The sequence below is a fragment of the Athene noctua genome, chromosome 1 (genome assembly GCF_965140245.1).
Source record: "Athene noctua chromosome 1, bAthNoc1.hap1.1, whole genome shotgun sequence".
In the NCBI taxonomy this organism is placed as follows: Eukaryota; Metazoa; Chordata; class Aves; order Strigiformes; family Strigidae; genus Athene; species Athene noctua.
In genome coordinates, this window is record NC_134037.1 from 1,521,853 (window position 1) to 1,538,393 (window position 16,541).

At 64.9% G+C, this 16,541-nt stretch overlaps 2 protein-coding genes across 4 annotated transcripts; one reads left to right on the top strand and one right to left on the bottom strand.

Moving 5' to 3' along the window:
* The first annotated feature begins 494 nt into the window (after positions 1–494).
* Positions 495–6,166, top strand: CLU (clusterin). Of its 3 annotated transcripts, XM_074895394.1 has the most exons (9): positions 495–530; positions 1,588–1,677; positions 2,404–2,552; positions 3,453–3,623; positions 3,719–4,136; positions 4,711–4,824; positions 5,199–5,425; positions 5,669–5,850; positions 5,949–6,166. In XM_074895394.1, exons 2-9 carry the CDS (start codon positions 1,596–1,598, stop codon positions 5,956–5,958), a joined length of 1,353 nt encoding a protein of 450 aa, XP_074751495.1. In that variant the 5' UTR covers positions 495–530; positions 1,588–1,595; the 3' UTR covers positions 5,959–6,166. The 3 variants fall into 3 exon arrangements, with proteins under 3 accessions (XP_074751495.1, XP_074751493.1, XP_074751494.1); XM_074895392.1 differs by lacking the exon at positions 495–530; XM_074895393.1 differs by lacking the exon at positions 495–530 and having other exon boundaries at positions 5,952–6,166.
* A 334-nt stretch (positions 6,167–6,500) lies between these two features.
* On the bottom strand, positions 6,501–11,707 carry SLC35F6 (solute carrier family 35 member F6). Its single transcript, XM_074920733.1, has 6 exons — positions 11,560–11,707; positions 9,762–9,834; positions 9,507–9,678; positions 8,160–8,372; positions 7,670–7,780; positions 6,501–7,271 (listed from the first exon to the last, which is right to left on the bottom strand). Exons 1-6 carry the CDS (start codon positions 11,634–11,636, stop codon positions 6,811–6,813), a joined length of 1,107 nt encoding a protein of 368 aa, XP_074776834.1. The 5' UTR covers positions 11,637–11,707; the 3' UTR covers positions 6,501–6,810.
* Positions 11,708–16,541: the final 4,834 nt, after the last annotated feature.

Sequence of the window (16,541 nt, forward strand, 5' to 3'; positions counted from 1 at the left end):
CGGGCACGAAGCCACTTTTTGGGCACAAATCCGCTTTTTGGGCACAAATCCGCTTTTCGGATAACAGTCCCACGCAGCCCCCCATCCCCCCGGGGGGGGGGGGGGGGTAGGGAATAAAGGCCCCCCCCCCTCCCGTGGGGGGGGTGCGCAGTGTCCGGCGAGATCTTACCCCCCAACATTGCAGCCCCCGGATTTTAGGTGACATCCCCCTCCCCTGCCCAACTCCCCCCAACCCCCCCCGAGCTGTTTTGGGAGGGCGATGCCCACCCGCGGAGTTGGGGGGGGATGCGCTGCCCAGCGGCTCCGCGCCCGTCCCCGCGGCCTCGGGGCGCCGCGCACCGGCGGGACGGGACGGGACGGGCCGGGGGCGGCACCGGCAAGGGGAGGGAACGGCGGGGGGGGCCGGGCCGCGGCCGGTCCCGCCGGTTCCAGAAAGCTCCGGGGCCGGAGCGGGGCGGGTCCGCGGCGGAGCGGCCGATAAATAGGGGCGGGCGGGGGCTGGCGGGCGCGGCGGAGCTGGCGGGGTGCAGGTACGGGGTAGATGTAAATGTATATATCCCTTCCCTTCCCTTCCCTTCCCTTCCCTTCCCTTCCCTTCCCTTCCCTTCCCTTCCCTTCCCTTCCCTTCCCTTCCCTTCCCTTCCCTTCCCTTCCCTTCCCTTCCCTTCCCTTCCCTTCCCTTCCCTTCCCTTCCCTTCCCTTCCCTTCCCTTCCCTTCCCTTCCCTTCCCCCGGGGGGGGGGACACACACTCTGCATCCCGGGCTGCCCCCCCCCGAGGCGATGTACAGCGGATGCTCATCCCGTTGCAAGGAGTTTCCCACAATGCCCCTGGACTGGCGGGATGGAGCTGCGCCGGGCTGGGGGGGTTTATTTGGGGGGCAGCACTTAGGGCAGGGGAGGGGGGGCAGCCCTGGGAGGGGGGGCCAACAGTGCGGGGGGGCTGCAGCGGGTCTGCGGGGCACTGGGCCAGCGCTGCGGGGCGGGGGGCAGAGCCATGCTGGGCTGTTGCACAATCTCACAAATTTTTTTTGTCTTTTTGGACGGGGGGGGCGCTGGGGGGACCAGAGCTGTGTCCCTTGGGCATGTCACTCTTCTCGGGGGGGGGCAGGGGAGCCAGCACTGCCTACCCCTGCCCATCCCTGCCTGCAGCCCGACTTTGCACACACCCCCCCCACCTCCCCAGCCCCTCTCCATCCCCCCGGGGGGGCCCGAGGATGAAAAAAAGCAGCCGGCGGGGGTGGTTGCCGGGGGGGGGGAAAATCCGTGCCCCGTCACCGTCTTGGCCGCCGGCCCCGCTTGGCCCCGGGCCTGGGGCTTGTTTGTCCCGCAGGAAGGCCGGGGGGGGGGGGGGGGGCACACACACACACAGGGACATACACGTCGCCCCCCCTCAGGCAGGGGATTCGAGAGGGACCCCCCCCTCCCTTGGGACCGGCCCCCCCGTCCGCCAGGGCATCATGTCATCGCTGTGACCCCCAAATTGTCCTGGGGGGGGGGGGGGGGGGCGGGGCTGGTCCCGGCTGCTGACTCAGAGCCCCGTGTTCACGGCGGGGGGGCGGCTCTGACACACAACCCCCCCCGCACAGGCAGGACCATGGCGGTGCTGCTCCCGCTGCTCGGCCTCCTGCTGGCCTCGGGGGGGGGGCAGGCCCTCGTCCCCCCCAGCGAGCTCAAGCGTGAGTGGGGGCTGTGTGAGACTGCGGGGGGGGAGCACAGTCTGGGTGGGTGCCGTGGGGTGGGGGGGTCCCAGGGGAGCTCTGGGTGGGGGACCCATGGCGGGGGGGGGGCACAGGTTTTTAGTTGGGGGGGAGGGGGGGGTCCCTGCATGCTGGAGGGGGCAAATGGGATGGTTGTGAGGTGGGGGGAGAGCTGTGCACATGGGGGTGGGGTGGATGGGGGGGCACAGGGTGTTGTCCGGGGGGTGCTGGATGGGTGGGGGGGCACAGGGCATGATTCTGAGAGAGCTGGATGGGGGGGGCCATGGAGCATCATCCTGGGGAGGTGAGGCAAGATGGGGGGGCACAGGGTGTTATTCTGGGGGGGATGGATGGCGGGGGGACATGGAGCATTATCCTGGGGGGGCACAGGGTGTTGTTCCAGGGGGGGTGGATGGGGGGGGTGACACACAGAGCATCACCCAGGGACTCAGGGGCAGCGCTGCCCAAATATCGGGGGTGTCAGGCGAGGAGACGCCCCCCCAACCCGGGTGAAATTTTGGGTCCTTTTTCTTGGGTTCTGCTCACTGGGCCGGGGCTGTGGGCGAGCAAACAGGACTCTGCACCCGCAAATATTTGCGTGCCCTGGGGGGGGGGGGTGGTCCCACTGCTGCCTTGGGTGCGACCAGCTGAGAGATGCTCTTCCTCCCCCCCATCCTGTGTGTGTGTGTCCCCTCCCCTCCCCAGAGATGTCAGCAGCCGGCAGCAAATACATCGACACCGAGGTGGAAAACGCCATCAACGGGGTGAAGCAGATGAAGACCCTCATGGACAAGACGAGTAAGGACCACCAAGCCATCCTGCACACCCTGGAGGAGACCAAGAGGAGGAAGGAGGTGAGTGAGGATGAGGAGGGGCGGCTACTCCCACCCTCCCAGCCGGGTTGGGCGCATCTGAAGGGCTCTGGGAGGTCGGGGGATTGTCTTGGTATTGTGGGAATTCAACCAGGGCAAGTGCCGGGTCCTGCCCTTGGGCCACAACCACCCCCTGCATGGCTACAGGCTCGGGGAGGGGTGGCTGGAGCTGTCTGGGAGAGAAGGGTCTGGGGGTTCTCACTGACAGGCAGCTGAACAGGAGCCAGCAGCGTGCCCGGGGGCCAAGAAAGCCAACGGCCTCCTGGCTTGGATTGGAACTGGTGTGAGCAGCAGGAGCAGGGAGGTGACAGTCCCCCTGTGCTCGGCACTGGTGAGGCCACACCTGGAGGTTGTGTCCAGGTTTGGGCACCTCAATCCCAGAGAGATCTGGAGGGGCTGGAGCGAGGGCAGAGGAGGGCAACGAGGCTGGGGAAGGGCTGGAGAATCAATCCTGTGAGGAGGCAGGGCAGGAGCTGGGAGTGTTCAGGGTGAGGAGGAGGAGGCTGAGGGGAGCCCTCATCCCTCTCTGCAGCTCCTGACAGGACATTGCAGAGAGGCTGGGGCTGGGCTCTGCTCCCAGGGGATCAGGGACAGGACAAGAGGGAACTGCTGGAAACTGCCCCAGGGGAGGCTCAGGCTGGGCAGGAGGAGAAAATGTTTCCCAGCAAGAGTGGTCTGAGAGTGGCACAGGCTGCCCAGGGAGGGGGCAGTCCCCATCCCTGGGGGGGTTTCAGGGCCGTTGGGATGAGCTGTGGGGGATGTGGGGTAGGGGAGAACTTTGTAGAGTCGGGCTGAGGGTTGGACTCGGTGATCCCGAGGGGCTTTTCCAGCCTGAGTGACTCTGGCATCCTGTGACTGGGGGTGGGTGCGGGTGCCTTGCAGGAAGCGGTGCAGCTGGCCCGGGAGAAGGAGCAGGAGCTGGCGGCGAGGCAGGATGTGTGCAACGAGACGATGCTGGCGCTGTGGGAGGAGTGCAAGCCCTGCCTCAAACAAACCTGCATGCGCTTCTACTCCCGCACGTGCCACAGCGGCTCGGGGCTGGTGGGGCGTCAGGTGAGTGGTCCCACAGCCCCCCGTGATGCTGAGGTGGTGGCGGGGGGGTGTAGGGGGTTGGATTTAGGTCTCATCCTGCTCCCCTGCCCCGGCAGCTGGAGGAATTTCTCAACCATTCCTCACCCTTCTCCATCTGGGTGAACGGCGAGCGCATCGACTCGCTGCTGGAGCGGGACCAGCGGCAGGAGCGGCAGTTGGAAGATTTGGAAGAAGGTTTTGGGTTGCTGGAGGATGGGGTGGACGACATCTTCCAGGGCAGCACCCAAGTCTCCGGCCGCATGTATCCCTTCTTCCGAGCCCCTTTCAGAGGTTTCCGCGAGGCTTTTCACCGCCCCGTCCAGCACGTCCGCCTCCCCCTGCGCAGCGGGAGGGTTTCCCGGGAGCTGCACCCTTTCTTCCAGCCTCCCCACCACGGCTTCCACCGCCTCTTCCAGCCGCTCTTCGAGATGACGCAGCGGATGCTGGAGGAAGCGCAGGGCGGCTGGGAGCACCCGCTGGGTGGCTTCCCCTCAGGTAGGGTGCTCACCACGGGCTGGGTGCTCCAGATTTCCCAGTTTGCCTGGAAACAGCAGATTTACAAGCAGCATTCCCAGCAATCCCCCCCCACCTCTGCTCCCCCTCATTACGGGGTGACTAACTTAAAAGAATGAGCTCAACCTTAATACAACACAGCAGCGAATCCCCACGGGAGCCCAGGCATCACAAGCTCCACTGTTTGCAGAGCTGGGCTGGGTTTTTCCCCCCCTCTGCTACCTCTTGCCTAATCTTGGCTGCACTGTCCCAAAAAGGTGTTTGTTTTGGGCAGCAGCGCAGGTTGTAGCCCAGCTGCTGGTGCCGTCACCGTCTGCCACCGCGGCCCCGCCTGGGAAAAGGGCGATTTCCAACCGGAGGTTGGCAAGAAACACTTTATTTTGGGGAAAAAACAGCAGGGGGGGGGCAAAATTCCCTGGAAAAAGCACTTTTACGTCCCCTCACAGCGCCCTGGGGTGTTGGCCCTGCAGCTCTGGGGTGGGGGGGTCTGTGGTGCTGCCCCCCCCTCCATCCTGCGGTGTTTTGGGGTGCTGAGGCCGTGCTGGGCTCTCTGCAGAGCCCCGTAACTCCAGCGACGAGCGCATGGTGTGTCGGGAGATCCGGCGTAACTCGGCCGGCTGCCTGCGGATGCGGGATGAGTGCGAGAAGTGCCGGGAGATCCTCTCCGTGGGTGAGCCGGGATGGGGACTGGGACTGGGGATGGGGACTGGGGACAGGGACCAGGGACTGTGGACAGGGGACCAGGGATGGGGACCAGGGATTAGGGCCATGGACCAGGATCAGGAACGGGAACTGGCACCAGGGCCAGGGACTGGGAATGGGGACTGAGGCCAGGAACCAGGATCCAGGGCCTGGGGACGGGGACTGGGGCCTGCGCTCAGGGAGGACGGGAGGGACACACATAGCGGACGAGACGTGCTGGGGGGGGCACAGGCACAGCAGGAGGGGGCTGATGGGATGTGACTCCGCTGGGGTGCGTACACCAGGGCTGGGGGTGAGCCCTGGCACCCCTAAACCTCCCCGCCAATTCCCCTTTCCCCGCAGACTGCGGGCAGACAGACCCAGCCCAGAGCCTGCTGCGGGAGCAGCTGGAGGACGCGCTGCGCTTGGCCGAGCGCTTCACCCACCGCTACGACACCCTCCTCCGCACCTTCCAGGCCGAGATGCTCAACACCACCAGTCTCCTGGAGCAGCTCAGCCGCCAGTTCGGCTGGGTCTCGCGTCTGGCCAACGTAACCCAGGGCACCGACGGCTTCCTCCAGGTCACCACGGTGAGGCCCGTCAGCACCCCGGCATGGCTAGAGGGCTCGAGCCCCCCCATTTTACCCCCCTACACCCACCCCAGCGGGGCTGGCGGCTGCGGAAAGTGGGTCAGGGGGAGAAAGAAGCGATTGTGTGCTCTGGGCACAGCAACTGGCCACGGGGCCCGGTGCCAGGGCAAGGGGCCGGCGCGGGGGCTAGCCTGGTTTTCCTAAATTTCTGTCTCCCCCTCGCCCCTGCGCTTCTTTCTCCAGGTCCTCTCCAAGGCTCCCAACCTCGAGGACCCCTCAGCCCCCCCCGACACGCAGGTGACGGTTCAGCTTTTCGATTCGGAGCCGCTGTCGCTCACGGTGCCCGGGGACATCTCGTGGGACGACCCCCGCTTCATGGAGATCGTGGCCAACCAGGCGCTTCAGCACTACAAGCAAAATGTCATGTGAGTGTGGGGAACTGCCACCCCCAAAATCCCCAGGGCTGGGGGTGACTGGGGGGGGGGTCAGACCACGGCTGACCCCCCCCCCATCCTTTCTCCAGCAGCGAGTAGGCAGACGACGCTCCCCAATCTCCCATCACGTCCCCTCTGTCCCCCCATACCAGGGAGTTGAACGTTGCTGCACCCCCCAACCCCACCCTGCCGCTGCTGGGGTCCCCCCCTCAATGCTGGGGGTCCCCAAACCAACAGAAAATAAAAGTAGAGTCGAACACCCCCCGCCTGCGCTCTCCACTGAGCAAATAAACGTTGCAGAAAAGCAGCCGCATGTGCCTGGGGCTGATCGTGGGGTGGGGTGAATTTGGGGGGGGGGCAGAGGGAAGTCAAGGATCTGCCCCCCCACACTCCCTGGGGAGGGGCAGGAGCCTCCCCCTCCCTCTACCAACCCACTGGGAAAGGGGTCAGGGTGCCAGTGTCCCTCCCTTGGGGACCCTGAGGATCACAGCCACCCCCCTGAGGAGAAGATTGGGGTTTGAGGGGGGGGTGACACATCCCTCTGCCACCCTCTTGGGGACAGCAGGACCACTGGGGGGGCCGCCCAGCCCTGCTGAACCCCCTTCCCCCCCCCCAGCCATGGAGGGAGCAAGCTGTGAGCAAATGGACTTTATTTTGGGGGGAGACAGAGGTTGGGGAGCAGCGGGGCCAGCCCCACCCCCAGACGCCCTTAGGAACCAATCTCCCCCCAACCAGCGGGCTGGAGGGGGGGGGTCAGGGGGCCACTGCCCCCCAGAAAGGACAGGCCCAGCCTTGCCCTCCCCTTGTGGCAAGGGGGGAGGTTTATCCGGCCAACAACAGCAAGACAGCAGCCGCCATCAGCTCCCCCCCTCCCGGTGGGGGGAGCAGAAAGGAGCCCCACAAATAATAAATTGTGAGGCCAGAGGGGTGCAGGGAGGAGGAGGGGGGGGCTCAGCTCTCCCCGTTAATGGCCGCGCTCTCCCCGCGCAGCAAAGCCTCCCGTTCGTCCCGGGGCCCGCGGCGGGGCAGGCGGGCGAGGAGGGGTCGGTGGAGGCCGTTGTACAGAGCAGCGCCCGTCAGCAGCACCCCGAACCCCAAAATCTCCAGCCCGTGGAAGGTTTCCCAGCCCAGGGCCAGGCTGACGGCCCAGATGACGAGGGTGCGGAGGCTGTCCAGCACCATGCGGGTGGTGGCACTGATCTCCTTGGTGACGCTGATGCCGGCGAAGTTGAAGAAGGCGATGCTGCTGATGTTGCCCAGCAGGGCCAGCGCGATCAGGGGCTGGTGGCCGATTTGGCAGAAAGCGTCGAGGGCGTCTTCCAGCATCCGGCGGGGGGGCGAGCCGAAGCTGCCCGCTGGGATGTAGTACATGGGCACCAGGAGCAGGGCCAGGATGAGGAAACCGAAGAAACCTGGGTGTGAGGGGCAGCAAGAGGGGTGTCAGGGGTATGAGAGGCATCAGGAGGGGGGTCAGAGGGGTGCGAGGGGGTGTTAGGGGCAGCAACAGGGGTGTCAGAGGGCGTCGGATGGGTGCAGGGGGGTGTCAGAGGGCATCAAGGGGATGTCAGAGGGGTGCAGCGAGGTGTCAGGGGGGTGCTGGCTCCAAGCACCATTCAGGGCTGCCTGTTCCCCCCCATCCAACCCTCCCTGCACCACGGGACCCAAACCCCCCCAGCAGCACCCCCTTTGCACCCTGCGATCCACGCCCCCCCACCAAGCTGCCCTCCCCAGGCTGGGTTTGTGGGATCCAGCACCCCTCGAGTGCTCAGCGCCCCCCCCCCCCCCCGCCCCAGCCGACATCGTGACAGACCCTCGGTGCCGACGGCCCGCAGCGGGTGCACGTCGTGCTTGTAGACAAATTTTTCCTCCAGCACCATCTGGATGGCGACGATCACCTGCGCCATGATGATGAGCAGGTCACCTGTGGGGAGAGGACGAGGATGAGGAGAGGGAGGACGAGGATGAGGAGAGGGAGGACGAGGATGAGGAGAGGGAGGACGAGGATGAGGAGAGGGAGGACGAGGATGAGGAGAGGGAGGACGAGGATGAGGAGAGGGAGGACGAGGATGAGGAGAGGGAGGACGAGGATGAGGAGAGGGAGGACGAGGATGAGGAGAGGGAGGACGAGGAGGAAGGGAGAGAGGGTGAGGAAGTGGGCAGATGAGGAAAGTGACGCTGAGCCCCCATCTCCCCGCCCACCCACAGGCAGTGCAGCAGAGCCCTGTGGGGAGATATTCGCCCCCACCTGCCATCCCCCCACCCCCGTGGCCACCCCACCTCCCCCGGGGGCCACCACGTACCAGTTATGACCTCGCTGAGCTTGTGCTTCTGGGTGGGGGAGCTGCGGAGGTCGGCCAGTCCCACCAGCACCAGCCCCCCGATGGTGACCAGGATGCCCAGCCACTGGCTCAGCTCCAGCTTCCGGCCCAGGAAGGCGACCGAGAGGAGCCCGGTGAAGATGATGACGGATCCTCGCAGCATCTGGAAGCTGGAGGCACTGGTCATGTTCAAGGCTACGTGGGGAAGAGACAGACCCATGAGTTGTGTGTGCTGCTGGAGCCGCCCCTCTGCTTAATGGTCTGCTGGTGATTAAGAGATCAGTGATGAATGAACGGGAGGAAGAGGCAGCAACACTGTCCTCCCCGCTCCTGCTTGGGGCTGTAGTGGAGAGGCTCGCGCCAAGACACAGCCCCACGCTGCCCCCTGTAAAAGGAACAGGCATTTAGAAGACTTTTTATTAGGATATTATTATGTGTAGAGAATAATTGATAAATAGTCTCATAGGTTTAATTAATAGGATACAGGTGCTCAAAGAACAACACTGACAGTGCAATGCCAACGCTGCTCATTCGCCCCCTGTGCAGCCCTCGCCATGGCCGGCTTAAAACCCAGTCAAGCTGAATTAACAAAAATCAATCTTAGGTGTTCAAGTTTTAGACCTAACAAAAGACAAGAAATGAGTGATTAATTTAGAGGGAGCAATTTAGAAGGGTTAGGCCTTTAAAGTCAGACAGAGATGAAGTACGTGTTAAACAGCACATCTGGAGCTTTGTCTCAGGACTCTAAAGGTGAATGATGATGAAGATTGTTTGAGAAGTAACTGTGGAGACCAAAGACTGCACCAGTGAGCAGCACCTTCAAAAGAGGAATTGGAATGAATGACGAGAATTAGCTGACACTGAGGGAATTAATGAACTTTGGAAATTGATGAAGAATTGGGAACTGAGAGTTTGTGCCAAACCGCCACAGACTCGTGTATTGTACAGCGTCATGTAAACTGTCTGTACAGAAGGTGCTTTTTGTTAGTCCCTGCCACTCACTTTGGTGCTGGCCCAACGCTGAGTTGTTAATAAATCCAGCCTAGAGGTACCCCCAGTCTGGCAAAATCCTTTAACAGCCGCCCCGTGCTGAACACGGCTCACTGAGCCCTGCCACAACTCGCTGCATGAGTGGGGCACGTTTGCTCAGACCCCTCTAACTGGTTTCGGGGTTATTTCCTGCCCCCCCCCCCCCCCCCCCAAAAAAAAACAAAACAAAACAAAACACCTGAATGCACCGTGGGGTTTGAGTTGAGCCCTAGGGATGGCCAGAACCCCGCAGGAAAGGGTGGGGGACGGAGGTGACCCCCCCCCATCCCCAGCACTTACCCACGTACATGATACTGGTCCCAGTCATGTCGCAGAGGGCGGGGGGCAGGAAGAGCAGCGGGCTGAAGGGCTGCGACGGGGCCATGCTGGGCTCCGGCCTCCACCGATCCCTCCACACCAGCAGATAAAACACCGCCAGGCAGGAAAATTCCCCCAGGAACATGCCCACGGCCTGTGAGAGAGGTGGGTGAGGCGAAAGGGGGGCGGCTGGCGCTGCTGGTAAGGCCCATGCGGCCCCGGGTGTGGGGGGCTCACCTGCAGGAAGGGGTGCTGGAAGCTGTGCTCCTCCGTCCCGCCGCAGCCGGCCGCGCTGAAGTTATCAGCCCACCTACGAGGCAGAGAGGGGGGGTGGTTAGAGCAGGAGGCGTGGGGGGCCAGAGCGCACGCCAAGAGCCAGCCCAGGGCTGTGTTCTGGGCCACCAGCCCCCCCCGAGGTGATAGCTCTGGGGTCAGGATGTCTACAGGGAAGGAGACGCCGTCACGGCAGCTCCTGGCTCAGCTCCCGGCCCTGAGTGACAGGCAGGGAAAGGGACACCGCGGTGTCACACAGCCCCGCGATCCGGTGTCAGGCAGCACCGGGACAGCACCGTGGGGGAGTCACCCCGGCCCTTTCCCTCCTCCCTCTGTCACCAACCTTGAAGATTTGGGGGCCCCATAAAAGATGCTGCACTGCAAGCTGGGGGGGGCAGCAGCCCCCACCACTCTCAGTCAGAGTTTTGGGGCACAACCCCCCTCTTTTGGGTATTTTAAGCAGTGCTGGATAAACACAGGATGGGGCACAGGCCCCCACGGCCCGTTTTGGAGGTCTCCTCACCACCCACATCAGGAGGGGACCGCAGCCCCTTGGTGACGGGTTACCTGCTCCCAGAACACCCCCAGTGTGGCAGCGCACCCCAACACAGGCACCCAGCTCCCCTCTGGCTCCTTTTTGCTGATGCCAAGTGGCCACAGACCTGCTGAGCTTGGGGAAAAGGGGTGCGAGCAGACGCCGGGGCAATCCGCAGCCCGAGTGGCAAAGGGTTTTTCAGCCAGGCCAGCAAGATTTTTGGCATGAGTCAGCCCTGGCTGACAGGCCACAGCCCCTCCGCCACGGGCCAGCTCGGGGCTGAGTTTCGCAAGAGGCTTTGTCGGGCCACACACGGGTCTCGTGAGCTGGCTGAGCGCTGGGTGCTGCCTCCCAGCTCTGCTCTACCCCCCGCGGGGATTTCGTGCCTCAGTTTCCCCATCCAGGGACCTTGGTCCCCCCAGCAGAGCCAGCTAGAGCTTGGCCACCCAGTCAAACCCTGCTGGCACTCACACGTCTGCCCAGCAGCACCGGGACGAGCCAGCCTGGCAGGTCTGCCTTGCTCAGCCAGCTCTTGGAAACACCATCCTCATCCTCACTGCCAGGGTCCAGAGCACCCCAGGGGGCTTTGGGGGGTTCCCCCCAGGAGGGGGCTCAATCCAGACCCTGCTCGGCCTTTGGGGCACTCACACGGCTCCTCCCCATCACCCCGGGGCCAGGTGCCCTGCACCCCACAGGAGCACCCTCAAGAGGGCTGGAGACCCCCAGTTCTCTTGGCCATGCAACCCCCGCCCCCCTTTCCTCCCCCAGCACCAAGAGCTGAGCCTCAAGCAGCAGCCCCTGTCCCTATGGGGCACCCCACAGCCCAGGCTTAACCCCCCCCAGTGCAACGGCAGCCCCCCCCCCGCGAGTCGAGGGGGACAGGGCAATTGCTTGGGGCTCGGGCTGGGGCAGCCCCAGGGGCCACCAGTCCCTGCGTGGGGCTGGGGGGGGCCAGGGGGAGGAGGCCCGAGGGGACCCCAAGCCCACCCCGGGCTGTGACACCCCCGGAGCTTGCGGAAGGGCCAACCCTGGGATGGAAGGAGGGGACCGGGGGCCTGAAGACCGGGCTCCAACCCCCCCGCCCCGGCGGGAAAGCACAGGGCCTTGCGGGGGGGGGGAGCGGGCCAGGCCGCCCTGAGGCCCAGGAGGGCCCCGAGCAGGACAGTGGGCCCGGGGCTGGGGGAGGCCGCGGCCGCTGCCCCGGGGGTCCCCGCCGGGAGGACTCACTTGGCCGCCAGCGTGTTGATGGAGCCGGTGACCAGCATGAGGGCGGCCAGGCCCAGCTGGTACCGGGACCAGGCCATGGCCCCGCCGCCGCCGCCGCCCGCCGCCTCCCGCCCTGCACCGGGGCCGCCGCCGCCACAGCCACGCCCCCTTCGCCCGCATGGCCACGCCCCCTCACTGGTCACAGTCACGCCCCGCGCCGGCCAAGACACGCCTCCATCCGCTCTGCCACGCCCCCTTGAAGGGCACCGTCCGCCCCGCGGCGCCTAACCACGCCCACAAAACACAAGTGACCTGCTCCTCATAGCGCGTAGCCACGCCCACAGACACACGCGACACACCCCACAGCGTCTAACCACGCCCACCTGCACGCACGACTCCGCCCCGCAACCTCTAACCACGCCCATAGACGTACCTTGCCACGCCCAGAACGCCTAACCACGCCCGCAGCCAGGCATGGCCACGCCCCCTCCGCCGCGCCGCGCCGCCGGTGGGTCCCGTCCCGGTGCTGCCGTGGCTGCAGACCGCGGCCCCCACGCTGCGGCCCCCGTGTCGCTGTTCCCCGTACCCTGCCCCCGGTACCCGCCGGTACCCCCCGATGTGCCCCGGTGTCCCCCGGTGTCCCCTCGGGGTGTTACCCCCCCGGTTTCCCGGGGCCGCTGTGCCCGGTCCCGCGTGTCCCCGCCGCGGCGGTGCCGGCAGATGGCGCCGGTGGTGCAGGGTTGGGCTCCCGCCGCTCCCGGGGCTCGGGCCCCGACGGCCTGACCGGGCCCCGCGGGAGCGACCGGCCGCCACCCCGGCGGGGTTACTGGCCCTGGGCTAATCCTGCCCTGCCCGGGCTAGACCCTGCCTGGCCTGGGCTAACCCTGCCTGGGCTAAACCCCGCCTGGTCTGGGCTAAACCTAACTGCGTTTAGCCCTGCTTGGGCTAAACCTGCCTTGGTTAACCCTGCCCTGCCTAGGCTAACCCTGCCCGTGCTAAACCCCTCCTGGGTTAATCCTGCCTGTGCTAAACCTCACCTGGCCTGGGCTAAACCTGACTGCTCTTAACCCTGCCCGGGCTAAGCCCTGCCCAGACTAACCCTGCCTGGTCTATCTGGTCTAACCCTGCTTGGACTAAACCCTGCCTGGTCTAACCCTTGCCGGGGTGGGTGGGGGTGCTCTCCCCGGGGTACCCCAGGGTATCAGGGCCCTTGTTCACAGACACAGCTCCAGGGCAGCCCCCCCCTCCCCCCCCAGTCCTCCCAGTCCCTCCAGCTCCCTGGGACTGGTTCGGGGGGGGCAGTTCCCCCCTCAGCCCCACTGGGGGCCAGCCCTGGCCTCGGGGGGAGGGCGTCTCACCACCCACTGCCCCAACCGAGGGGTACCGAGGGGGGCAGGGGGGGGCCCTCCCAACCTGGCAGTGGGCTCCGCCGCTGTCCCCCCCCCTCCTTGCCGTCCCCCCCCCGGGCCTCCCCGCCAGCCGGAGATAAATTGTTTTTCCATCCGACGTCAGCCCCGGCGGCTGACCCGTGGGAGGCTGCGGAAAGGGGGGGGGGGCGCAGGGGGGGGGCATAAAACCCACTCCAGGGGCCTTTGCCAAGGCTGCCTGCGCCGGCAGTTAACCCTTCCCGCGGCGGGGGGGGGCACGGGGGGCACAGGGCAGGTGTGGGCAGCACCTCCTGCCCTTGCTGCCCCCCAGGGATGATGTGGGGGGGGGGGACTAAAATGTGGCCGGGGGGGGACCCCAAACGTGTCCCTGGGGAGGGGGGTGATGGGAGGGGACTGAAATGTGGCCTTGGGGAGGGGGAGTGATGAGGGGGGGCACCCAAACGTGTCCCCGGGAAGGGATTGGGGGGGGGGAGCGAGCACTGGCTCTGGTGCCTTCATGGCGGGGGCCAGGGCTGGGGCAAAGCCACTCCCCCACACCCAGCTGCCATCGTCTGGGCCGTGGAGCTGCCCCCGGCCCCCCCCGGTGACCCCCGCAGCACCCCAAGCGCACCCCAACCCCCCGGCCCCGGCAGAGACCCCTCAGCACCCACTCGGCCACAGCCTCAGGGAGGGGGTGAAGGGCACGGGATGCGGCCGCCTCCTTCCTCCGGGCCCCCCCGACTTCTTTGGTGCAGGGCAAACCCCCCCCGTCCCCCCTCGTCCCTCCCCACAGCCTTCACCCATGGAAAATTCTGGAAGGTAAGATGGCGGCAGGCATGGGGCGCGGGGGGGGGGGGGAAGGCGGCCTCCCGTCACATGTGGCACCGTGTCACTCGCCGCTGTCACCCTGCGCTGGGCCAGGGAGGATGGGCCAGCTGGGTATGGTCCCCCGTGCCCCCCCGCCCCGTGCTGGCCCCCTCCTCCAGCCCCGGGATGGGTGAGTGGCCCAAGGACACGTGGGTGAGCGGTGGCAGAGCCGCTGACTTCCAAAGTCCCCTCCGTGATGCGCGACACGCGCCCACCCTCCCACGGTAGCACCAGCCCTGCACAGACACCCGCGTGGGGCCACCCGGGGGGTCCCCAAGGCCAGGGGGGGGGAGACGGGACACCGGGGACACCCAGCACCCCAGGACACCCCGCAGCCGGGAACCAGCGGGGACAGGCTAGCGGGTGGGGACGGCGGCATGTCCTGCCCACACACGTGTATCCCTGCAGGTCAGCGCACAGGCACCCCCCCTCACCCACAGAGCCCCCCCCACCCCGTGGCCTCACATAATTAATGAGGCCGCAAGACCCTCCCCTCATTAACACAGCGCTTAATTTTTCCATCTCCCAGGCTCCGCTCCCGTTCCCTGGGCTCAGGGCTGCAGCCAGAGCGTTCCCATCCCTCCCTGTTCAGCTCTTTCCTGGGGGGCTTTGGTCCCCTCCACCTGCCCCAGGTCCCCCCAGAAATATTTAATGAGACTTTTTTTTAAAAAAAATAAACCCTGTTTACTGAAAACGGCTTTAGAAACCAAACCAGAATGAGTTTGGGTTTCTTTTTCTTTTTTCCGCCATGAAACTCCCCAGTTTCCCCATTGTCTACCTGCTGCCCACCCCCTACCTGGCCCCTTTTCAGCCACAGTAAAGGGCCTTCGCTCCCCGCCCCTTCTCCTCCTCTTCCTCATGGCTTGGAGGAGCCTCAAGATGGGTCCCGGCCGCCCGGGGCTGAGCTTCCCCTCCGGTCGTGAACGAGCGGCCGCGCTGCTTAATACCGGGGAGGAATTTTACTGTCCAGCAGACAGTAAATATTTGGCCTATGGCTGACAAGGAAAATTTAGATGCTTTGAACGGGAGAGGAAAAAAAAAAAATTACCTGGGATGAGGCGGGTGGCTCAGGCACTCCTAAACCCCTTGGGATCTGCCCAGAGGGTCCTCGGCAGGGGACACCTCTCAGCCCCCTGCCAGGGGGGTGTCCGAGCTCCATCCCCTGCAGACGACAAGGACCATCCTCTTCCTCGTTGGGTTTTTACAGCCATGGTGAGACCCCCCTGAGCCTTCTCTGCTCCCCAGCTCCCTCTGCCTTTCCTCCTAGGAGAGATGCCCCACACCACCATCATCACGGCCTTTCACTGGACTCTCTCCAGTATATCCATGTCTCTCTTGTACTTGGGAGCCCAGAACTGGATCCAGTCCTCACCAGTGCTGAGCAGAGGGGACGGATCCCTGCCTCGACCCGCTGGCAATACTTTGCCTAATGAAACTCAAAATACCCTCAGCCTTCCTTGCAGCAAGGGCATCTTGTTGGCTCATGGTCAACCTGTTGGCTCATGGTCAACCTGTTGGCTCATGGTCAACCTATTGGCTCATGGTCAACCTGTTGGCTCATGGTCAACCTGCTGTTGGCTCATGGTCAGCCTGTTGTTGGCTCATGGTCAGCCTGTTGGCCCATGGTCTGCCCACCAGCACCCCCAGGTCCTCCTCTTCTGAGGTGCTTCCAAGTTGGGTGACCACTGCGACAGGGGCTCGTTCCTCCCCAGGGGCAGGACTTTGCTGCACTTCTCCTTGTTGAACTTCATGAGGTTCCTCCCTGACGGCTCCTCCATCCTCTCCAGGTCCCTCTGGCACTTCCACCACTCCCAGCCCTGTATCACCAGCAGCCTCCCAGCAGGTCCACCCCAACCCATCGATGGCTTGTTCCCCAGCTGCCCCGGAGCTGCTGGCAGAGGGCTGGGAGTTTGGGGGACCAGTTACACCCCAGGAATGGTCATACTGGGTCAGACCAAAGCTCCAGCTGAGAAGCACTGGAGGCAGAGGACAGGGGGATGCTTCCACCCCCTCCAGCTGCACCCCAGGGGCAGGAGGGAAGGATAACAGAGGGACCCAATGCCGGGGGAAGCACCCAGCCCCCCCGGTGCTCCCGCATCCCCATGGGCGCACCCTCAGGCAGGGCTGAAGCTGCTGCTCGGATGAGCCACTCGCTCCATCAGGTGCCACCAAGACTGATCTGCTCTTGGCAGGCTTAGCTTTATTAGATGAGCTGGTGGCTCCCACCTGGCTTTGGAGGGAGCAGGTTTTAGCCACTTAAAGGCAGGAAAGCAGCCCAGAGCTCCGCTGGTGGCCCCAGCCATGGAGGCGGCATGTCCCGCCTTATCCATCTTGATGCATCCTGACCATCAGCGATGCCCAAATCCTCTCAGAGGTTTGGATCCAGATGCCCAACACTGTTCAAGGCACCCCCAGCTCTCCTCTTTGTGCGTCTCCTGTGCCTCAGTTTCCCCACGCAGCCCAAGATGGAGGGGCTCAGCCCTTTCCCCCCTGATTCACACAGGACATCAGGACTGCTCGCAATCGTTGGATGCTTCTTGGCTGAGGCACGGAGCAGAGGGAGGTCTCCAGCCTGAGCGAAGGCTGCAGAGATGCTGCTATGGGCAAGAGCAGGAGGGATAAAGCTCTGCTGGGTTTTGGCGGTCCCCTCCAGCCTTGGATCAGTGGGTGATGGTGGGTTGGAAGAGGTCGGGGAGCCCTGAGGGGCTCTGCCCTCCCCAGAAACCCAAGACGCTTCTCCCACTGTGCCCACCAAAGGATGCTGCAGCC

What these genes read in the sequence shown, in the direction of transcription:
- CLU (XM_074895394.1), top strand. Translation starts at nt 1,596, where the DNA reads ATGGCGGTGCTGCTCCCGCTGCTCGGCCTCCTGCTGGCCTCGGGGGGG. An exon ending in CCCCCCCAGCGAGCTCAAGC is followed by an intron (nt 1,678 to 2,403) that starts GTGAGTGGGGGC and finishes TCCCCTCCCCAG; the next exon opens with AGATGTCAGCAGCCGGCAGC. An exon ending in GCTGGGTGGCTTCCCCTCAG is followed by an intron (nt 4,137 to 4,710) that starts GTAGGGTGCTCA and finishes GGCTCTCTGCAG; the next exon opens with AGCCCCGTAACTCCAGCGAC.
- SLC35F6 (XM_074920733.1), bottom strand. Translation starts at nt 11,636, where the DNA reads ATGGCCTGGTCCCGGTACCAGCTGGGCCTGGCCGCCCTCATGCTGGTC. An exon ending in TCCAGCACCCCTTCCTGCAG is followed by an intron (nt 9,679 to 9,761) that starts GTGAGCCCCCCA and finishes CCTCTCTCACAG; the next exon opens with GCCGTGGGCATGTTCCTGGG. An exon ending in GACCAGTATCATGTACGTGG is followed by an intron (nt 8,373 to 9,506) that starts GTAAGTGCTGGG and finishes TTCCCCACGTAG; the next exon opens with CCTTGAACATGACCAGTGCC.